This window comes from Aplidium turbinatum, chromosome 5, assembly GCF_918807975.1.
Source record: "Aplidium turbinatum chromosome 5, kaAplTurb1.1, whole genome shotgun sequence".
Taxonomy (NCBI): Eukaryota; Metazoa; Chordata; class Ascidiacea; order Aplousobranchia; family Polyclinidae; genus Aplidium; species Aplidium turbinatum.
The window spans coordinates 852,961-874,776 of NC_137476.1; the positions used below are offsets into that span (position 1 = coordinate 852,961).

Below are 21,816 nucleotides of genomic sequence, written 5' to 3' on the forward strand. Positions count from 1 at the left end.
GTTGGAAAAAATCAACTTCAAGACATTGTCGTTAGTCGAGAACGAGTCTGGTTACTTTATAAATCATTCACTCGTCTCACTTTGTCCACTGTTTTTGTTTTATTTATCATTTTTTATTTCTTTTGTTTATTTAATATCTTTTGGCAAAACGTTGAGTCACGACCAAATGCCAACAGCGACAAACGCGACAAACGATTAACAACTAACTTTTCGCATCAGAGTTTTTTGAAATGAAATTTGGAACACCAAAAGTTTACAAACATGAAACATAAAATTGTCAATATTTAAGTTTATTTTGTCAATGCACGAAGAGCACAACGTTGGCTCAACTTCTTGCTGTTAACAACCAATCGTTGAAAATGATTCATTTGTTTTATAAAAGTAGTTGTTATTGTTTCTATAACTAGATACCACTTTGAATACATGCCTACCTATTTTTATGTCTGTGCAAAAATTTTAACGTAGTTGTTTTATATTATTTTATAATGTTCCTATACGGGAATATTGAGAACAGGTGATTATGCCAAATCGCGATCTAACTCATCGCAACTGCTTCAAAATTAAGAGAATTCTTGAGGCAACAACGCAGAGCTTACAAATCTGTTTATGTCCTAACAATGGATTTATAATGAATCCAGATTACTGGGTCTTGCGTTGTGTGTTTGTATGGTTGTTGAAGTTGGAGAAAATCAGGTTATGCTGACAATACTAAACAAAGTATCGTCTACAGTAAGGTACTGGGCAAAGATTACTTTATGGACGAACAAGTTAGCATTAATTTAGTCAAGAAAAAAAATTTCCTAAAAGAGGTTCAAGAACAAAAAAATACATCACTTGGATTTTACTGACAACATTATTTAGTACACTTTCGGTAGAGATGTTACTTTTGTAAATCATATACAAACATAACTCAGCGACAACACTACATTTAACATTATGAAAACAACAAGCGAACGTTTTCGGCTCGTCATACAGCCCTTTTCAAGCATGTAAGAAAAATACTTTAAATAAATACTAAAGAATCATACAGCATCGCAACAAAAAATATGGTCAAATCTAAACATTTGAGAGACTGCTTAACTTGCTCACACAAAATAATAACTGAAAAAAAATGCGCAGCACAACAGTTCAAGTGTTTGAGAGGTAAAATTAATTGCTCAGAGAAGTACCCAAGCAGATTGGACAGAAGCACATCACGAGATAGTGGCGAGAGCATTTGCATTGAAATAAGAATGGGAGAGCATCTGAAGTTACTGAATTTTAATAAAAACAGTGCGTAAGATGTTTTCCAGCAGTCTCTCCATGACAGCATGAGGTCGAAGTGATCTTCATGAAACGCCACAATGTGTCGAGAAGTTGAGATGCAAACCGAATGATTATATAATAGAAAGAGAGAGATGTTTCTTTACTTGTCCTTTCAACACGAGAAGAATCGAGTAGTTACGCATCAATAAAACACATATATAATGGAGAAAGGACTTGCAGCACCGAATAACCTTGTGATTTCCTAGTCGAGGTGCTGCCTGTCAAGTAACAGCAATAGTAGCAATTTATTAACCCTATCTTAATACGAGCTGTTTTCGTACGCGAAAAGCACGCCACGGGCTATCTTAGCCCCGTGCTAGATAGTCGCTAATAACTTGAGCTATGAAAATTACAGAGCCAAAATATTTTACAAGATAATAGCTATGTGTATTGTTCATATACTAGAAATTAAATTTTTACCCAACAAATTTTTTAAAATAAATTGTTTTAGGTGAAAAAACGTCAGAAAGTCTGTTTTTATTCTAATTTCCAAAAAATAGCTTCAAAATTGAAATTTTTGAATTATAACATAAAGTAATGCTAAAATAAACAAAAAGTTACTTTTTCTCATAAATATAAACCCTTTTTTGGCGTTTTTAGATTTCAAAGTAATTGCACTAATACAGTGGTTCTCAAACTTTTTTCTTTCGTGGCCCTTTTTTCTCTGCATAAAAATTCTATGGCCCATAAAGTTTTATGAAAGTATAAAACTACAAAATAGGTTTATAAACAAAAAGCAGCAGAACATACTTCAAAACAGATTATTTATTCAACCGACCAATAGTGAGATGCTTGCTCCTGAGTCCTGAACATTATTAACCAACATGTAAATTTTTGGAAGGGTTGAAGATAGCGCACAACGCATATCATCTTCCACTTCAAGTTGGAATGTTGCTGGAATCCCCCTGTTGAATCCAAGCGCTGACGCTTCACACTATTTTCTTTCGTCGGGGAAGGCGGGGCAAAACGGACATGTTTATTTTAAAGTTCTTTAATTTAATTTCTGTTTTCAATATTTTGCCTTTAATGCGTTAGGTACATTGAGGCACCAAACAAGAACACATTTGCAATGTTTAAAACATGATTATTTATTCAGATCAATAATTATTTGCAATTCTTTTTTTTTTTGCTTTGGTGACCGTTTTTTAATCATTATCAAACATCTTTATCTTTGTAATTTAGATAAACTTTTTCCAGGTGAAATTACAATTTTGATGGCTCAATGAATGATGACTAGAACTTTATAACATAATACACAATTACACATTGTCCCTTTTCTTCTCTGTTATCAAAAATTGATGTAAATCCATACTGAATGTAATTTTTATCAAACTTAAAGCCTCAAGTATTGTCAATTCCTCCCCAAAATAAAATGCTGCACGTACTAAAAAGCGGATCTGCAATAAAATCAAGTAGGCTGCCGCTTTTTAAGATGGCTTAATTGTCACAAACTAGTTTATTATATACATCAAAAAGTGTTGTAAAAACTGAGTTGATGTAAAACTTTGTGTTGCAATAAAAAATTTGATGATTGCCACTTTGTAGTTGAAATCAGCAGCATCATTCATTGTTTCTAAACAAGTACACAAGTGTAAAATTGACTATAGGCTACTGTCAAAAATGAAACAAAATGTTTCAATAAATCTCTCAGTTTTTTAAACAAGTCTGTGGCCCACCTCAAAATGCCTCTATGACCCACCAGTGAGCCATGGCCCACTGGTTGAGAACCGCTGCACTAACATTTATATTGCACTAACATTAATATATATATAACTAGCATTGCACGAAAATGTCTAGCTAGCTGAGACGAAATGCTTATTGTGAAGTGTAGGAAGGTAGAAAAATAACCAGTTTAGGTTTAGAAAATTTCAAAAAAATACAAACTAAAAGTCACAAAATTTCACATTTCTAGCATATTTCCTTTTGTGAAATATTTTACTACTAGAGTGGGGCATCCTCATAAAGCCCCGTGTCCCTACAGATAGGGTTAAAAAGTATAATCACTTTCACAAACTGCAGTTTATATGAACTTTAATTTTTATACAACTAGGCAGACATAGTCAGTTCACGAGTAACATCATTAAAACAATTGATAACTCCACCTCACCGTCTCAAGCTATTCAAGACAATCAACAGCCATCGACACTGAGTGCAACAACATTGCAAATTACTATAGGCCACGACACACAGCCCACTCCCCCCTGTGATGCTCGGTGACACCACTTACAACAACAAATAATATATACACATTTTCTTTCATTTTATCCGTATCATTAAATACATAAATACCGAGAAAAATGTTTATGAGATAAATGAAATAACATGGGACATATTATACTATGCTTCTCTAACTGCACTGTACTGCATAAAGTACTTGTTCGAGTTTATATTGTTGTTAAGTGTCAGTGTCAGCATAATTTCAGTGTCAGAATTTAGTGTCAATGTCAGCTATTTCGGAATGGCCCGTTTCTGTGAGTCCGATTAGGTGAGTCCAATTCGGTTAGTCCGATCCCTATTCGGTGATTTTTTCAAATTTTTTTTTTGAATTATTGGGTAGCGTAGCCTAATTATCATTGCCGTTTTAGAGTTAGGGGTTAGAGGTTAGGAACTCACCGAATCGGACTCACCGAATAGTAGTCTACCCCAGCTATTTTGTGTCAGCATAACTTTTGGTGTTTTCATAGCTTGTTAGCTCAGGAGGGGTTGCTCTGTATGCTCTGTAATCGAATGTTGCAAAATCTATAAACAGAAAAAGAACCAGCACAACAGTTCTGTTTATAGATTTAGTTAACCATTGTATTTTTTTCAGATGTAGTTAATTTGTATGTATATTATTCCTGAAGAGGACATCTTGTGATGTCGAAAACGTTCGATACTTAATTTGTTGCGTAGTTTTATGTTTATGTAAATGTAATAAACTTGAAAATGTTAAACTTGATCACGTTGCTCGGCTTCGTATGCCTATGGTTCAACAAGACAAACTCTCTACCGAAGCTCTAAAAATTTAATGCTTTTATAGTTTTATTTTTTTTTTCAGATGTAGTTAAAGTCTTTTGATGCAACTTTACAAATGTTTATTTAAAGCTCATTCATTTCTTTATCCATTAGCTTCTATTTATTAATTTGATAGAGCCTGAAATGCCGACATCTTTTAGTGTTGTTTCAATCTATTCAACATCGATTGCAACCACGTGGAATGACGAACCTGGTTTAACATACAAAGTTGTAGCTGAACGAACACTGGAGGCGATAAATTGCAGCAAAGGTGAAGATGCAACATCACCTGATGGCAAGGTACAGAAGTATAACTTGTAACAAGTTAAATGTTTTCTGATTTCCATAACATTCAATATGTGGCATTCCATTGAATGTCTAGGAAATAAAACATTCATCTAACAATCGTTCTCATGGTTGTTATAGCTTGCTGGGCATAAGGGAAAGTCGTGACTTATCGACAATTTTTCGATTTTTTTTTTCATTTCTCGCATTTCTAACAATTTCTGGAGGAAGCTCAGTTGCCCAATTTGTTAAATATTTTTTAGCGAAAAAAGGATAACAATAACAGAAGTATTCACTGTAAAAACTGCAACACTTTAAAAAAGCTTTCCCCAGTCATCCAGTATGGTTTGTGTGCGAAGGCCAGTGGTCTATCAGAAAGTCCAGCCAGCATGCAAGATGTTTTTTTTTGACCAGCGGAAATACTTAAATAGGAGTGAGAGCAGCTCCGCTTGCTGAAACAATACCAACTTGATTGATGGTTTTACCTCGCTGTCTTGATGTAACTTGCCCAACCTGATAACGTCCATTTTCGCTCAACACTCACTGTAGTTTCGGGACTGCAGTTACTCCAGTCTGCAATAAAAAATTGGAGAAATGTGGTGAGCGTGTTTTTATCGAAGGTTATCCATGGAGACAATATAGACCGAAAGAAAGAATTTATTTAGAAATTATGTTGATCGCCATCTGAATAATCAGTGTTTTCCACAATTACTGCATGGAATAGTTCAATGGCTGCTTCATAACAGCAAACAAAATAAACTATTAGCAAACAAAATAAACTATTAGCCTACTTACTTCATCTAAGTTAAATATGTCTGACGCTGCAAAGCTTCTGGTTGTGCTTCTGGTGCATTGACTCCAGCTTGCCTTGGAACTCCTTCACAGTTGAAACTGGATATGCGAGCAAGGCTAGTTGCTTCAGGTTTTCTCCGAGCCACTGTAGGATTGCGCTCCATGATACCATAAAACCAATCACGGCATGCCATTTCTTTACCTACCCCAGATTTGAGGACAGCTTTAGAATTTGCGCCAGCATACTCGAATGCCATTTTACTTACTACATTTTGGTGACGCCACAAAACATTCTACTGCATTGTGCATTGAATAAAGTATTCTGCCAGTAATTTTCTTCTTGTTCACTAAACACTTCAATTTTTCTGAAATTTGGTTGAAATTGATTTGCTTCCATGGACATGCCGCTTTTTTTGCACCTTCGTATATAGTTTGAAAGTGTCGATCGATTCAGACAAAACATTCTGGCAGCATCACGAATCGAAATTTTATCTTTACAACTTTTTTCTTCACAGATTTCATTGCATCTGCGCTGACGCCGGCAACTTGCTTCTTACGAAAATATTTTCTACCAATTTTATATCTAAAATTGCAAGAAAAAATTAATAACTTTCTTTCAGTAAAATAACATGCCATGTGTGAGAGACGTGGGACAGAAGTCCGAAGTCTCCAAAGTATTGTCCAAAGTCTCCCATATAGCTGCCATTGCAAAAAAGCTAACTGTGTTACGCAAATGCTGAAAAGATATCCCTAAAGACTCTATGGAACATGAAGGGCTTGTAATAACACTTTAAACACCGCACAAGAGCCTTCGTTTTTTGGATCATGCTGTGACCAGCAGCTGAACTTCAACTCTACAAAGATTAATTTTACTTTGTTTCGAAAAACAACCTTTGATTTAACTTTCCTGTCGCTGCTGACAGCCAGATTTTCAAAATGGCTTTCGTAAAAGATTGTAAACAAGTTGTGATTTCATAATTTTGTGCAATCCAAAAGTGCCCGAAAGTCTTTGTTCGAGGTCTCTTTTGGTCTCAAGGGTCAAGACTTTCCCTTTTACACTGGGCTTACTGCTTAAATCATCAGCAGCCTTAAGGTAGAGTTAGTCGTTTTTTCAAGAGTACAAACACATTATTAGGAGATAATGCCTTGCTCATTTTAAATAAACAGTTTAGGCTATACAGTATGTACATTTATGAAAATGCGGAAAGTTACCTTCAATATGTGCTAATCTCTGTGAAAACTTAAACGTGTCTCAGAGTGCTCTTGCCTAATGTTGGTCAAACAAAGCAGGATACACAGTTTTATCAGATTAACGACATAAATAGATTTGTTGCAAAACCAATGTAACTATAAAAACAAAAATTTAAAATCACAAATTTGTACAATTTAATTGCCATTCATTAAATTAACTTTTGCTCTAATGTGCAGTCGCTGGTGTGCTTCAGCATGTTTTGTCTGTTTTAACAAACTATACAGTCCAATGGCCTATACAGTTTTGAAAAAATAAAAATAAACACATCAAAGTTCAGATCATTTGGATAAAATTTGCTTCTTTATCTTAAATTTTCATTCTACAAAGGCCCAGTTCCTTCAATTCTTGCAATTCTTAAAAAAACCTAAATAAACTGTCCATGTTAATATTAGTTTGGTGCTACCATTAGTTGCATCTGATGTAATGAGAGTATTTAAATTTCTTGGTAGTCTAAGTGTAGAAAGAATTGAAAGTGATACCCAAATTATTATTATTTGCCCATGACGCGGGCTATTTTTGTGCGTCTCTGCGCACCAAGCTTTGAGCTCCAACACTCCAAGCTCAAGGACCATACCTCCGGTGTTACACCTTGCAAGTTTATATTGTTTGTTTCATACAAGATGGAAGATGTTATAAAAGGCTTACCTGGCTGATCATTAGTGCATCCACTTCAGCTTCCGTACACACATCCAACCACTCAGCAGGCACAGCATTCTTTCATGGATAATAATAATACCAGTGGGGGCGAGGGATTTACTTTATGAATAGTGAAACCATGTTGTTGAGCAATACCAAGTTTCACTAATATTATAAATGGTTTGAAAAGGAACCGATGACAATATCAGCCAAGACTCTGTTTACTTTTAGATATTCATCTAGATTTTTCCAATGATAAAAAGCCTTCTTCTTGTGTATGAGAAGTTGTTTTTAGACTAAATTTCACAGGGTTCAGATGTCCTAGAACTCCTCAAGCAGTCACTTTATGGTAGAGTCTTCCAGTGTTATTAGAATATTAGACCAACTGAAGCGTTTAGAACGAAAAGTGACTAAGTCACATTTTCACTCGAATTGAGTTAAGTACAAAAACGTATTGCTTTCATTGTCCTTTGTCATCAGACACAAAAATGTTTTGGTATGAAGGTGGCTAAGTCATCATTTTCGAATACAGGTTTTGAGCGGAAAGGTAATTTTTTCTTCTAAAAGTAGCTAAGTCCGTTCTGACCAATAGCGTCGAGTCATTTAACCACGTGACATGATTTTTATTTTGCTTTTTGATCGGGTTCCATTTTAGAGGATATAAAGTCATTAGCTGGTTACCGGTTACTTAGACTGGGACACTGCTTCTGGTTTAGGTAGGGTAGGTGAAGGATTAGGATCATTGGTAGTGTTAAAAACGGTAGTGTTTTTATCAGCTTTTAATTGTAGATATTTTGCAAATAAGTGATCAAATACCGGTAGTATTTATAGGTCTACTGCTTTCGAATCAAATTCAGCAGTCCACATGTCCAGTTTGCAAGAAGTTTAGCAGTGCAGACTTCAATATTCATGGGACATGATTAGGCTATTCGATGGAGTGTTGGTGCCAGCAGATAACGAAATGAAGTACACTTAACCTAAGATTAAGTAGCCTATTAGATTGGACTATTATTTTTATAACTTATTCTGTAAAGGTCCTAGCCTACCTACCAGTCTTCTTTACTTCTATATAATTATGTAGTCTAGTAGGCCTAACCCAGTTATTATTCTACTGTACATTGCCAATGAAGGTGGGGAAGTCTCTGTACTTTACTTGTTTTTTACCCCATTAATTACCAGTAACAGTTATTATGTGCTACCAGCCTAATTTTTCAAGATATTTCTAACCCAAAATAATTCTTTGCAGATTATTCCAATGTCATATTAGTACGAGGTTTGAAGAAATATATTTAAATTGCTTACTTTACAGTAGTATCTGGAATAAGAGATGGCAAATTCTGTTAGGCCTATAGAACAACTAGGCCTACCCACGGATGAATTAGCTGGACCCAGTCACAGACCTACTTCAAATTCAGCCTCAAGTTCTACACCAAAGTGCTTAAGTCCATCATTTGTGTCTAAAAGTGCCTAAGTCCAGCAATTTTCAAGAAAAGTACATAAGTCCAAAAAAGAATATTATCAATATTTTTTGACAAGTTCAACTAAAAAAATCAATTAATAGTGCAATTAGAACTAGGTTGGGGTTGTAGACACTGACATATGGTAAAAACAAACAAATCTTTTAAATCTTGATTTTACAATGCAATTGAAAACTGTACATGTCAATATCTCCTTAATAGTATTATGTGACTTAGTCACTTTTCGTTCTAAACGCTTCAACTGCTCTTTGTAGAATAAAAGTCGAGCAGTGGTAGAGTATATGATCTGCGATCTGTTTCTCTGCACTACAGTTGAATGCCGCAGATAGGCTACTAATAGACCTCATTTGTGCATCAAGCCTAGGCTGGAAGTCTCCATTGATGTTCAGCTCACACTTTTCTTTCCTGTTGTTCAGATGGAAAGCAGTCGAAACCGTTTTAGCTTCAGTGAGTCTAGACTTGTGGATGTAGTCTTTCATTTTAGCCATGTCCTGGGTTAGAGTTCTTTTTATTTGATACCACTCCAAAGCGATGGGCACTATAGCCATGTTGTCGCATCGATATACAGCTTAGATGTCGTTGGTGGAAGATCATGGATGTTAATTTTATAAAGGAATGGATCCAGGACGGATCACTGAGGCATGCCGTTCTTGAGGTGTTTTGTCCTGCTTCTTTGTCCGCAACCTGCTTCTTTGTCTGGTGAGGGTAAAGGTGCGGTTGTAGACAAGCTCCATAATCATTCTGACTATGTGCCTGTCGCGAAGAAGGTGAAGAAGTTTGCAGGCAAGGCCGCGGTGCCACACTGTGTCATATGCTGCAGTGAGATCAATAGACACGGCACTAACCTTTTCTTTAATTCAAAACGTTCTTCTATGTCTTGACTCATGCGAGTGACCTGTTACACAATTGATTGGTCGTTACAAAAATCTGCTTCCTCAGGTGGTAAGAGTGGGTCTATGATTGAATCGATGATTCGATCGACGCGGAATGGATGATCCGTTCGAAGTAGCAATTACTTCAAATAAGTTTGTTTCTGTTTTTACAATATGGTTATGTAGGTCTAACCTCTTTTGAGTTAACAGAGAGTGAATTGGAAGTTTGAAACAATATCTGCATCACTTTAATTTGATAATTGGGCTACCGGTATTGCTGCACTTAACTGTTGCCGTGTTTCTTTTATTTCTTGCGTTTCTTGCTGCTTGCAAACGTATCTCCGATTTTAAATTTTGACATTAATGCATTCACTGCACAATATTGGTAGATTTTTAATTAAAAAAAATAAAGATAAGTCTGTGCCATCACCAATTACCATAATTTCAAATCGACTTGTTTCCATTTAAAATGATATCTCTTTAATAGCATTTACCTACTATTCTTTATTCTTTCCAATATTAGGATGACTTTTTCTTTATTTTGCAGGTGATTTTCCTTAAGTTTTCTTCTTGATTTAAACAAATATTTTGTCTGCTTGTTTAAGTCAATGAATTGATTTTGTTCATGATATTAGTCTCACATCTTTTCATACTAAAGTTTGTTATAAAGGCGTACAGTTTTTGTGCTTTAATTTGTTTTATCGCCTCTGATTTTGAAAAGGACTATGTACCAGACAAGCACTTTGAAATAAATTGGAAGCTTAGCCTTATGTATCCAATTTTAAAGATGTCTCATGAGTATCAATGAACAATATGCAACAAATGCCAGGGATTCTTATCATTTTGTCACTGTTTTCATATAAATCTTGTCACCATACACTTGATGAAATACCTCAAAACACAATTGCAGACACATCAAATAAAATAAAAATATTTTAAGCGAAGTATTGAGTTGCCTCTAGTTAGATTGTCAAGCACTTATCATGCTCATATTTTTTGTTTGATTGCGGTTGCCAACTGAAAGTCCGAATGTATATAAAAACAGTGTGTTTCACAAATGTTTTCAACAAAAATTATTGTGGGCGTGCATGTTAGGACTAAATTGTAGTACTAATATCTTGCTAGAGATAACTCTTATCAGAAATATCTATAAGTTAGTTTTACAGAAAACCACTGTAAAGAAGGAGTGTTGTGTACAAACCTCGGGCGCCATCAAACAACTCTAATAAGTCAATTGCATTTATTTGTTTGGGCATGACGTTCTTGGAATGCTCATGATTTCACATAAGTGTTTTTCGTATTAAAGGTGTTACTGATAACTGAGGCTACTCTTTGAGTGATGTTTTGATTAGACCAATAAAATATTTGTACTTTGTCGTACTTTTATTTACTTTGTCGCTTTTGCTTTTTATTACTGCTACTACTACTGTTCATTCATTAGTCTTACTTCAGTGCATTGTGTGGTATTTTAGTAGCTGCAAATATACATGATTTAGGTAGAACTCTCCATACCTTGATTTGTCGCATCGTCATGTCATAGCATTGCTAATTGTGCCAGACTCTTTGAATGGCAAGAAAGTTTAAATTTGCATTTAAATACTAGGTTGTTAATCTTTAATTCCAGTTTACCTTCACCAACACAAGCGACGGAACTGGCTTCACAGCAAGAATGTCATACTATCTTGCTGTGTGCGCTGTCAATGCTGGTGGTGGAGCTAGTGAGCCCAGTATCCGCAGTGGAATCAAAACTGGCAAGTTATTTGAATTGAATCAAATTTAGCATGTTTAAGTTTATTACATAATATTTACAGAAATCCAAAAGGAAAACTCAATAGAAACAAATTACGAACAGTTTCGACATCACAAGATATTCTTTTCAGAAATATCATGTAGTACTTTTATTTTTGAAGAGGGCATCTTGTGATGTCGAAAACGTTCGTAATTTGTTTCAATGTAGTTTTCTTTTTTGACTTCTGTAAATATTACTGTAATAAACTTAAATATGCTAAATTTAATTGCGTTGCTGGGCTTCGTGTGGCTATGGTTCCACAAGACAAACTCTCTACCAAACCTTTCTTATTTGAATTTATTACACTTTACATTTGTTTTGACATTTTTTAACAAGTATGACTTCTACATTTATAGCATTAAATTTTAAATCTAGTTTAACCCTCTGTCTACCGACAAAAAAAAATGCAAGTTTTACCGTTGGGGTCCAATAGACCCCAAATTTTAAATACTTGTTTTAGACAAAAAATCAGCTCCGATGATAAAATTAAAGCTCAATGGGAAACGATATAACTCATAAACACTGCAGAAAAACCAAAAAATACAATAAATTAACGAACAAGTCATACAGTAGCCTATGCACAAATCCAGCTGATACGCGGTTGATTTAACTTATTGTTGTTGAATAATGGTCAAACTATTGAAAGATTTGGCTAAAAAAAGCATCCAAACGTATATTACATGATAGTTCAAAAGAAATATTGTGAGTTTATTTATTATGGCATTGATTGCAAATGATTTGTGAATGTTCTTGGCAAACATTGAGTTCGCAAGCAGTACACGTTTGTTTGCATTTTCGGTCTTTTTCTCTTTCGCACAAATAGCACCTGGCCTTCTTTGGTCTTGGTGCCTGATCTTCAACAGCTGTTGCCTTTCTTTTATGTTGCTGTGGAGTTAGATGTATTGTTGATGTTGAAGCTGGTAATCCAGCAAGCTCCTTTCCTAGCTGGATCAAAAATTTTCTTCTCTTTTTCATGTTAAATTTGATACTATTTTCGCCTTGCAATTGTTGTCATATCACAAAAGAATTGACAGCAGTGACATCGATCATACTGTAGAATAAAGCTACTGGCCATCTTCTCGTCATTCTCTTGGAGGTGTATGTTCTAATCATTCTGTCAAGAGTGTCGACTCCACTTTTGGTGCTGTTGTAATACAAGATTACTTCGGGCTTTTTCTCTGCAGAGTTTGAAGCTATTTCAGGAAGTAAATGCATGGTTGAGAGCATATTTACCACACGGCCTTTCTTTGGACAGTATGATGCAATCATTGTGTCCTTTTGGAATCCAAAGATGGTGGACGATATCTCACGGCCTTTAGCAACAGTGAATTGTTCAGGAAGCTCCGGTTTGTTTTTTCTGATGGTTCCAACAAGAGTAAGCTTTTTTTGCAGTAGATCACGTGCAAGTGGTACACTTGTAAAAAAATTATCGCAGGTAATGTTTCTGGCAGAGTTTTCGATTTCTTTGACTAAATCCTTGACGACCCTGGTGCCTTGGTTGACTTCTCTTCCAACTGTAGTATTTTTTCCAGTGTATACTCGCATCTTCCACGCATAAGAAGTGTTGGCCTCACATATTGCCCAAATTTTTATGCCATATTTTCCCGGTTTTGAAGGAATGTATTGCCGAAACTGACATCTTCCTCTAAAACAAACAAGTTGTTCGTCAATCGTCATATGAGGCCCTGGAGTATAGGCATCACGCAGATACAAGCCCCATTCTTCGAAAATATCTCTGATTGGCTGAAGCTTGTCAGCAGATCTATTCCTCCTTCGTGAATTCGCATTATCAAATCGAAGCACTCGAAGGATCTGTTGATATCTGTTTCAGCCCATCAGTTTATGGAAAATCGGCCTCCCGTCTTCCTTACTCCAAAGTTGAGAAACATTCTCATTGTTTGATTTGTAAACTCCAATCAGAATAACTACACCCAAAAATTTGTCAAATTCATTTTGATCAATAGTAATCCAATTTTCTTTGTACACTAGCGATCCCTCCGCATTTGTCCAGTTGCGAACTTTTTCTAGCAATTTGTTTCGAAACAAAAGCTTGAACGAATCAAGCACTGTTTCACATTGTGCTTTAGCATAACGTGAAGGCCCAGCTCGATCGCGAAAGATGTTGCAAGCCACAGTTCGACCAGTGTTTGATGCATGTGGAGTCGAAGACCAATTTTCCTTCTTGTTTCGGGAAACAAAAACTGACATAGTGGTATCTTGAATTTCTTCATCAACATCCGAGCCATCAGAGGAAGACAAGTTTTCGATGCTAAGGTGATCGAATTCTCCATCGTCTGATGACTCACTGTATTCATCCTCGCTCTTCTCTTCTTCACTCTCTTCCAAAAGGCTCAATATCTCTTCGTCACATATGTATCTTGCCATTTCTTTCTTCTTCAACTTTTTTTTTTTTTTTTTCTACAAAAATTTCGAATAATAATATTGTTGCTAAACATTTGTCTCATAGATCAAAAGAATACCGAGCAATGATAAACTGGTGATCAGCTATTCTGCAAGTAAACGTTATGACTAGCACACTACAAACTTTGAAATCTGTGTCCACAAGCACTTACGACTAGTATGAAGAAATTTGGTTGGTGTGCGAACTCACTATATCATATTATTGCTTATTACTTAGCCGTACAGTAAGCATTGGTCAAGTTACAGACCCTTACCAAAGATACATCAACTGGTGAAAGTGTTCATAAAACTTGTCTCAGTTTTAGTGTAAATAAAACCAAAAACGGGTCTCATTTTAAAACAAAAGTTATGGATACGAGAAAATTTAAAGAAACTGATTCAAGGTAATATCACGAGAATTCAGACATCAAATTAAAAAAAAAAGTGAATAGCGAAATTTATGAAAATGACAGAAGTAGACATTAAACAGTTTGCAAACAGTTCAAAAATAAAAATATATTCTATCAAACAAAGGTTACAAGCTAGACACACTAAAATCAAAGTATTTTGGTTGGTCCATGGTCACGAACAAGGGAAGTTATTACAAAAGTAACTAGCAAAAACTTTTTTCCAATACTTTAAATAAAAATACCATAAAGATTCAGAATCTAGCTACACCTGCTGTGCAACTTTTTCTTTTAAGTTTACAACCTGATCGAGCAAAGAATGATTTATGACGCAATGCCGCAATAAATGATTGTTTGAAGGTAGCGATGTTGAAAGATAACACTTACATTCCTGCAACAGTAAAATGAAATCTCGAACTCTTCATACATATTAGGTGTCACATCACAAAACATGTTCAAATGACCAAGGGTAGAGTTAAGGAGGTTCATACGATACGTTCATAAGCACCTTATGATTCCCTAGATGTGAAAAACAACTCATTTCAACCAAATAGTGTCAGTAAAGTAGTTTTCTCAATGAAGTTTCTAATAAACTGTAATGCCAATCGACAAGTTAGTTGTTTTCAAACTGATCTTAGATCATGCATGAATGCGATGGCATTACAGCTTTACACTTGAGAACCGCAGCAAGCAGCAAACAAAGTCAGTTGAAACACCTACAAAAAAGTTACACTTGTAGATCCTTATACCTGTGAAGGGAACATCGGCATTTTATGATGACGTGCAATAAGTTCCGTCGCTGTTTCAATGTCAAAATTTTTTGAATCAGTTTCTGAGTTGGTCATTCGAGAGCGATAAAAGCCATTATAGTCAAGCTTATGAAGGATGTTGAACAAACAATGCTGGCCTTGCTCTCGACTGATAAACGTCACTCGGTTAAGCAGCGTCATCAAAGTATTAGAAAAGTTTTTCTCAAATGTTTGCACGGTGTTGATATGCTCAGTAGAATTTGCAAGGTCATTTAAATGGATCCTCGATTCTCTAACTGCAGTCTCTATTCGTTCAGACTCTGACATCTTTTCTTGCAATGTGGGAGGACCAGACAAAGTTGAATGTTCAAGAGATTCTTTCAGCGTTGGGTCATCGACTTGCCTGTTCAGTCCCCTCATGAAATTGCTGAATGATACAACATAAGGAGCTTGCTCAATATCTTCAACATATCTGTGTTTGTGAGAAGACAGTCCTGTAGACATTGCCTCAGAAAGTCTGTGTGATAGTCCAACACCTCATCAACATTGCTGGCTAGCTTCAAATTGCTTTCCAATGTGATCCAGTTTGGTTCAAGCACTTCAAACATCATATAATATTCAAAGTTTTGAATAAAATGCAACATTTTTTGCAATATTGTCATAGCTTGGACAAACCAATGCTTTGAATCAAGAAAGTCTCGTTTCAAACTTTTAAACTGGAGCCAGACTGCACAAAGGTGCCGCTCGACATGCTTGCAGTAAAACAAATGACGAAATAGCATTTGATACTTTGTCAGTGCCTTGCGTGAGATAACAAGGGATAGTGGCCAAGGTACGGTGTAGTCGAGAGCAAATGATTCCAGGCCACTGAGATTGAGTTCAGTTGGATCCAATGATTTAACAAAGGTTTCATCAACTGTGTCTATGGTCAATATTCGCACCAACTGGGTAATAAGATCATAGTTTAACAGAACAACTTTGAGATTATCTTTGTAGGGGTCATGTTCAGACATGCTTGTTCGCAAGGCAAGTTCTAGCAGGGCTTCCAATCTGTTTGGAATGATATCAACCATGGGCATTCTCATCTCATTCTCAGTCAGGTCCATAAAATGCAACAGGAAGTCACCGTCATTAAGAAGAAAGTAACTTTTCACTGATCGCAGTCGTGCTGCCAAGTTGTGTTCTTGCATCAGCAAATCCAGCAGCAGCTGACTGGCATAACTATGCGCATCTTCAATCTGCTGAACATATTCACGTTGTGTATGGCTGTACACTATCTCTCTTGCTCCTGGACAACAAACCTTCTGACCACATTCGTGTACCACATTGAGGTACTTTCCAGTGCTCAGAATTTTATCTGCCATCTGTTCCAAGTAAACAGGAATGCGTTCTCGACAGAGAGTGTACCGGGATTCCCAGTATTGGTCATTGTATTCCTTGAGAAGTTTTTCTTTGCTGAACTTTTCACGTTCTTCCACAAGAAATTCCCCATAGTTGTCCAATATCTCACCTTTATAAATCCACTTTTCAAGCATTTCCAAATATGGTACATTAGCAAGTTCAGCAAGATAAGTGTATACCTTTTCTGCTTTCTTGTCACCTACGCTTGATAAGATGCGCTCATGGAGCAGGGATAACACTGAACCACCAATGCAATTCCCACGATCTATGTCAGTGGCTACAGAAGATAGAACGCGTAGCTGTTGCACAACCGGCTGAAGTACAAAAATTAGCCGTTGAAGAGATGAAATACCTTGACGTCTTTGGTCATCCAATTGAGCGAGACTGATTTGATATTCCCGGATGATGTTTTTCATGGCATAACATAAAGCATGGTTGACTTGCCCATATTCAAATGCACTTCTCTCTTCAATGAAGTTGACAATGATACAGTAGCAACTGGCTATGGGAACAATTTTGTGAATCATTTCTGTTAAAGAAATGTCAAGTGAATGGTCTATGATAAACTTTCGTGGAGAATGCTTGTCTTCACCTTGTCGTACAAGAATGTAGACTCCTTCAACCCGAGAAAGAATTGCCAACAAATCTTTCACGATTTCTTGTTCTTGGTGCTGTGATGAAAAGTTACCAATAGGATTAGTGGGTAGTTGAGTTCTGGTGTCAAACAAAAAATCGTATGTGAGATTTGGTCTCCGCATTGCACCCGACAGCCACTCAGGTTGTACTGGAATTGAAAAGTTTGACTTTCTGGCCTGATACCGTTCTTGAAGCATCTTGCGATGAGTATCTGCAGTTGTGTTGCTGTTTGTTAGTGTTGCTTCCTCAAGACTAGTTCGAAGCTCAAGCAATTGCTGAGACGTAAGCTTGGTGCCAGATGGAGGAAGACTGACAAGAGAAGATCCAAGTCCACCTGGAGGATGCTGAGGGATCATTTTACGAGCATCGCCACGATTCGAGGCACACTTTGTTAATGTTTCTTGAAGTACAGGATCATCAATGATGCTTGATAGAAGGTGGACTTGAGTTCTTCAAATTTATTTATAAACTCTTGTGGTTTGCTTGCATTCTCAGAGATGTGCAGTGAGGCAGAATGAGTGTCAACCTGGGTTGTTACATGTATAAACGGCGTTCGTACTAATGTAAAAAATTTTAAACTTGTCGTTCTCAAACGAAGTATACTTTACTTGGTAAAACAGAACATCAGCAGCGAATTTTTGTTTGTTTGTTTATCTTTATCCTGCATTGCGGGAAAGCGGACTTGAGCGCTATGCATCGGTGTACGCCTTCCGACGTACACCTGACCCACGCTGCAGCCGACTGCAACGTCTGTTTCCGGTTGTCTACTCTACTTATGACTTAAATTTGGTACTACCCATTACTCGAAATCGATCACTAGGTAGAGGCAATTATCGTAAAGTTTCTTGCCCAGAGAAACAACAGCAAGTGCGGGTGGCTGGAGTCGAACATGCAGGCTCTCGACTGCGAGCCCAACGCGCTAACCACTCGGCCACGGCTGCCGACTAATTTTGGTTGTTTCAATAAATTTCATATGCGATATACGAATGCAGAAGGCTTGGGGTCCATCGGACCCCACGGTAAACGATGCTATTATTTTTTTCTGTGCTACAAACCTTTGCTTGAGATCAATAATTATTACATTCTCCTAAAGATCAAGCAAATCTGTGAAAAGTCAGGGTACATCAATATCTGACCTGCTGCATGTCCTTAGAAATCGCAAAGCGAATTTTGTTTTGGGGTCTATTGGACCCCACGGTAGACAGAGGGTTAACTCCAAATGCTCAATGAATGTTTAAGATACATTATACAGTAACTGTGGGAAGGGAGTTGTTTTGTGGTATGGTAAGCTAACATGCATTCTTTTCTATCTAGAATTACGACCGGTGGTTGATAATTTAGATTAAGTGGACGAGAAGGCAAGAAAGCCAATCTTCTTGTTCATCTTCAGGCATGCCTAAATGTGTCTTGGCCAAAGACACAGCCACATGCTCTTGAGCGGTGTCGAACCGGCTGCAAACTTACTAAACCATGCAACCTCCAAAAAACATAGTCTAAAAACGCCATTGTTATTCTTCTTCAATTAATTGTCAATTCTTCTTTTTGAGATGTCAAAGCTTAGCCAGGTCGAAGATATTGATTAAGTGAACGGGGAGGCAAGGAAGCTAATCTTCGTGTCTAGCTTCAGGCATGCCTTTCAGTGTCCTGCCAAAACACAGATACACGCTCTTGAGCAGTGTCGAACCAGCGTCCTTTCGAACGTCGTTCCAATGCTCTCACCATTCAGCTATGCGGGGGGAGTGATTGGAAGAGTAACATTAGGAAGCGGGTTAGGGTAACTTAACTTTATATTTAGCCTGACTTTTGAATAACAACTGAATTTTCCAAGATATCTTGAATAGTTTTTATTAGGTTACTAAGCTGGTTTATGTTGTATTTACATCAATTCTTATGTCATTTTAAATTCCAATATTACATGCCACGTCACTAAAAATTACTAATATGTTGCCAGACAGCTGCTAACAGTGTTTCTGGTCTAAATTTTACAGTAAAATACGATCAAGTTTTCATTACGATTAGTTTCCATTACATGACTATTTTTAAAATAGGCCTAACCCCCACCTACTAACATTATTTAACTATAATGTAACCGACAAAGCAGTACAGATTCAAATGCATGGAGATGATAAAGGATGAGATGATTGCCTTTGCTACCAAATAAGAGTTACAAAATCTGATAGATAAATGTGGAACCGTTTCATTACATGACAGAGAACGTTTATTAGTATACAGTATAGCATCTATAAAATTTGTAATTTAATTGTTTATAAAAGACCCTATTAGTTATACCGTACGTAGATTCATATTTTGGTGTATGGTCATAAGACATAAACGCAAAAATGTTTCCAGATTGATTACATGTCTTTGGCAAAATTGTAATGTGACATTTCATTAATAAACAATGTTTAGTTGATTTACAGCAACATGGTTCTGTGTTTTGCCATGTTAACAGGTAGTCTCTACCTGATCTTGCATGGCAAGACCTTAAGAAGTCTGATTGACGACACGTCGTAATAAAAGCAGATTATCACCTAAAACATGTGTAGTTTAGCTTAATATATACCAGAGGAATGTATCATGTAATTGAAAATTATCTACTATCCATACTTCTCATATCTTTACTTCAATTAGAAACAACACCAGAGCAACTAAACTTTTATTTTTTAAACCTCTTTCCCATTACCACAAACATGCTTTTCACTACAATTTATAAAAAACACACACCGACAAATATGTCAATTTTAATTCACACCATCCTACCATCCTAAACACTATAAACTTTGTACAACTAAAACCTTGTATGTTCGCATTTTTGATATACATATCACAGATCCACATGAGCATTTATATTTAGTGCTATGTTAGATTCTTAAGAAAGTATGCTTACCAAACACAAGGTACAAATTTAACCCTATCATCAACCTGGCATATTTTTGTTTTTTTGCCTTTGTAAGAGAGTGACTAAAACGTGGCGTATCTTAAGCAAAATTAATACAAAAGTTGTTATCAGGATTGTATAGCCTAAGTAAGTTGCTACAAGATACTGCAATATAAATCTCTTCTTTTGTATCATTACAATATTGCAATGTACTGGGAAAAATAAACAAGATCTTAAATCTTGTGTAGTTGAAAAAAAAAACATTTAAACATTTTGAAAAGTTTACGTTTTGCAAGCATTCCATAATTCAGATCACAAATTATATAGAACAATTCCAAAATTCTTAAAGATGAAAGTGATCATAAAATTGTTTTCTGAAAGTTAAATTTCGAAAGCTTATATATTATGTAGTGATTCGCAATGAAGACTGACTTGTTGTTGCCCTAAGCAACATTTGTACTTCAATGTCTTATGAATTGTTTTTACAATGGCGAAGGTTTTGGTTTATTTTTTATTTTAGGGATTACTTGAGTTTGCATTAGTTTATCTGTAAAGACCTAAGGAGTTCCATTTATCATTTAGATTGATGTTAAGTTTTCTTTTGATTGAACCATAGACAAACAAAACAAAGTAACCTTAGCGGGTTTAACATGTCATTTTACACAGAGATATAACATAAATAAAAAATCAACACAAACGTTTTCGACAGGTTCGTTTGTCCTCATCAGGAATTACTTAAATCTACAATATACATAAAATGAAAACTGTAAGATAAATCTGACTTTGCACAATAACTATAACGACACTCCGGATTGAAAAGCACAAACTGAACAAGTGATACAAGAATGATTACGAGTAAATTATACGGCGGGAAACTAATTACAATGAGGTACAAACTACAAGCATGTGACAAACAAATAGAACACACGCAAAAGAAACGATGAGCCACAAGCGAATCACTGCCGTTGAAGAGACGATTATTACGTCTGATCTTTAAGGCTTCCATGATCTTAATCTGAAAATCAGATCTGCCTCTAGAGATGATTTTAAATTGGTTGATCGAAACATTGTCAGTGCACTATTCACAAAAGGCGATGTGCTCTTTTATTGCACATTTGATTGTTAAGTCTGAGTTGATTTTTTTTTTCACTAAATATATTAAACGGAACGTTTAAGTTAATTTTTTTAAAAATTATGTTATATCTTTGTGTTATACAACATGTTAAACCCGCTAAAGTTACTTTCTTTTGTTTGTCTATGGTTCAACAAACAGACTCTCTACCAAAGTTTTCTCTGAGTTTTCGATTGAAGAATGCAAGACCTGATTTTTCTAGTTTAAAATTTTGTACCAGAAATTTTGCTTCAAACTTTAACTTTACTTTGTTTATTTTGGAATTGACGACACCATGATTTTGCTCTTTCGAGTGTTAGACTTACAACCATAAGTTAGTCGTTTTTGATTGACCATTTCAAAATGAATGCGGATTGCCATATGCAGTGCCTTGTGATACTTTAGCACATTTTCAGTCATTTTTGTAATTTTTTATTAGAGTGGGATTCTGGGTGCGACAAGCCACCCTCGCACCAAACTTTACCAATAAGGCAAACCGGGGCGTGTTGTCACAAGGGGCGTGTTGTCACAGCAATTTTTTTTGTACTTGCACTGACTGCTTCGAGTCTATACTTGTAGCACGTGCTTCGGTAAGAGTCATCTTCATTTTGAGGTTAGCAAAGTCAAGAAAAGACAGCAGGTTTAGCTTAAATTAAATTATTATCAATAATTTGGTGATCGATGTAAATTTCACTAACTTTTCAAAATTGTGTGACGCTTTCGTAAGAGCAGTCTGACCGCAAGTATGAAATCAGTTTTATAGCTTATTATGTTAGGAGTTTAGCTGACACTTTAGAAGTTAATAGCGAGCCTTTTCTTGCCACCATTAAA

The 21,816-nt window shown here is 36.0% G+C and overlaps 1 protein-coding gene and 1 pseudogene across 3 annotated transcripts in view; one reads left to right on the plus strand and one right to left on the minus strand.

Annotated features, from left to right (window-relative positions):
* LOC145770733 (receptor-type tyrosine-protein phosphatase H-like) overlaps nucleotides 1-21,816 on the plus strand; it is a 111,220-nt gene that overhangs the window by 57,242 nt on the left and 32,162 nt on the right. For all 3 annotated transcript variants that reach the window (XM_082582433.1, XM_082582434.1, XM_082582435.1), the window contains exons 12-13: nucleotides 4,436-4,599; nucleotides 11,239-11,365. In XM_082582433.1, the coding sequence (XP_082438559.1) occupies nucleotides 4,436-4,599; nucleotides 11,239-11,365 (291 nt within the window). The remainder of the gene's footprint in view (nucleotides 1-4,435; nucleotides 4,600-11,238; nucleotides 11,366-21,816) is intronic.
* On the minus strand, nucleotides 14,954-21,405 carry LOC145771401 (gamma-tubulin complex component 2 pseudogene; annotated as a pseudogene).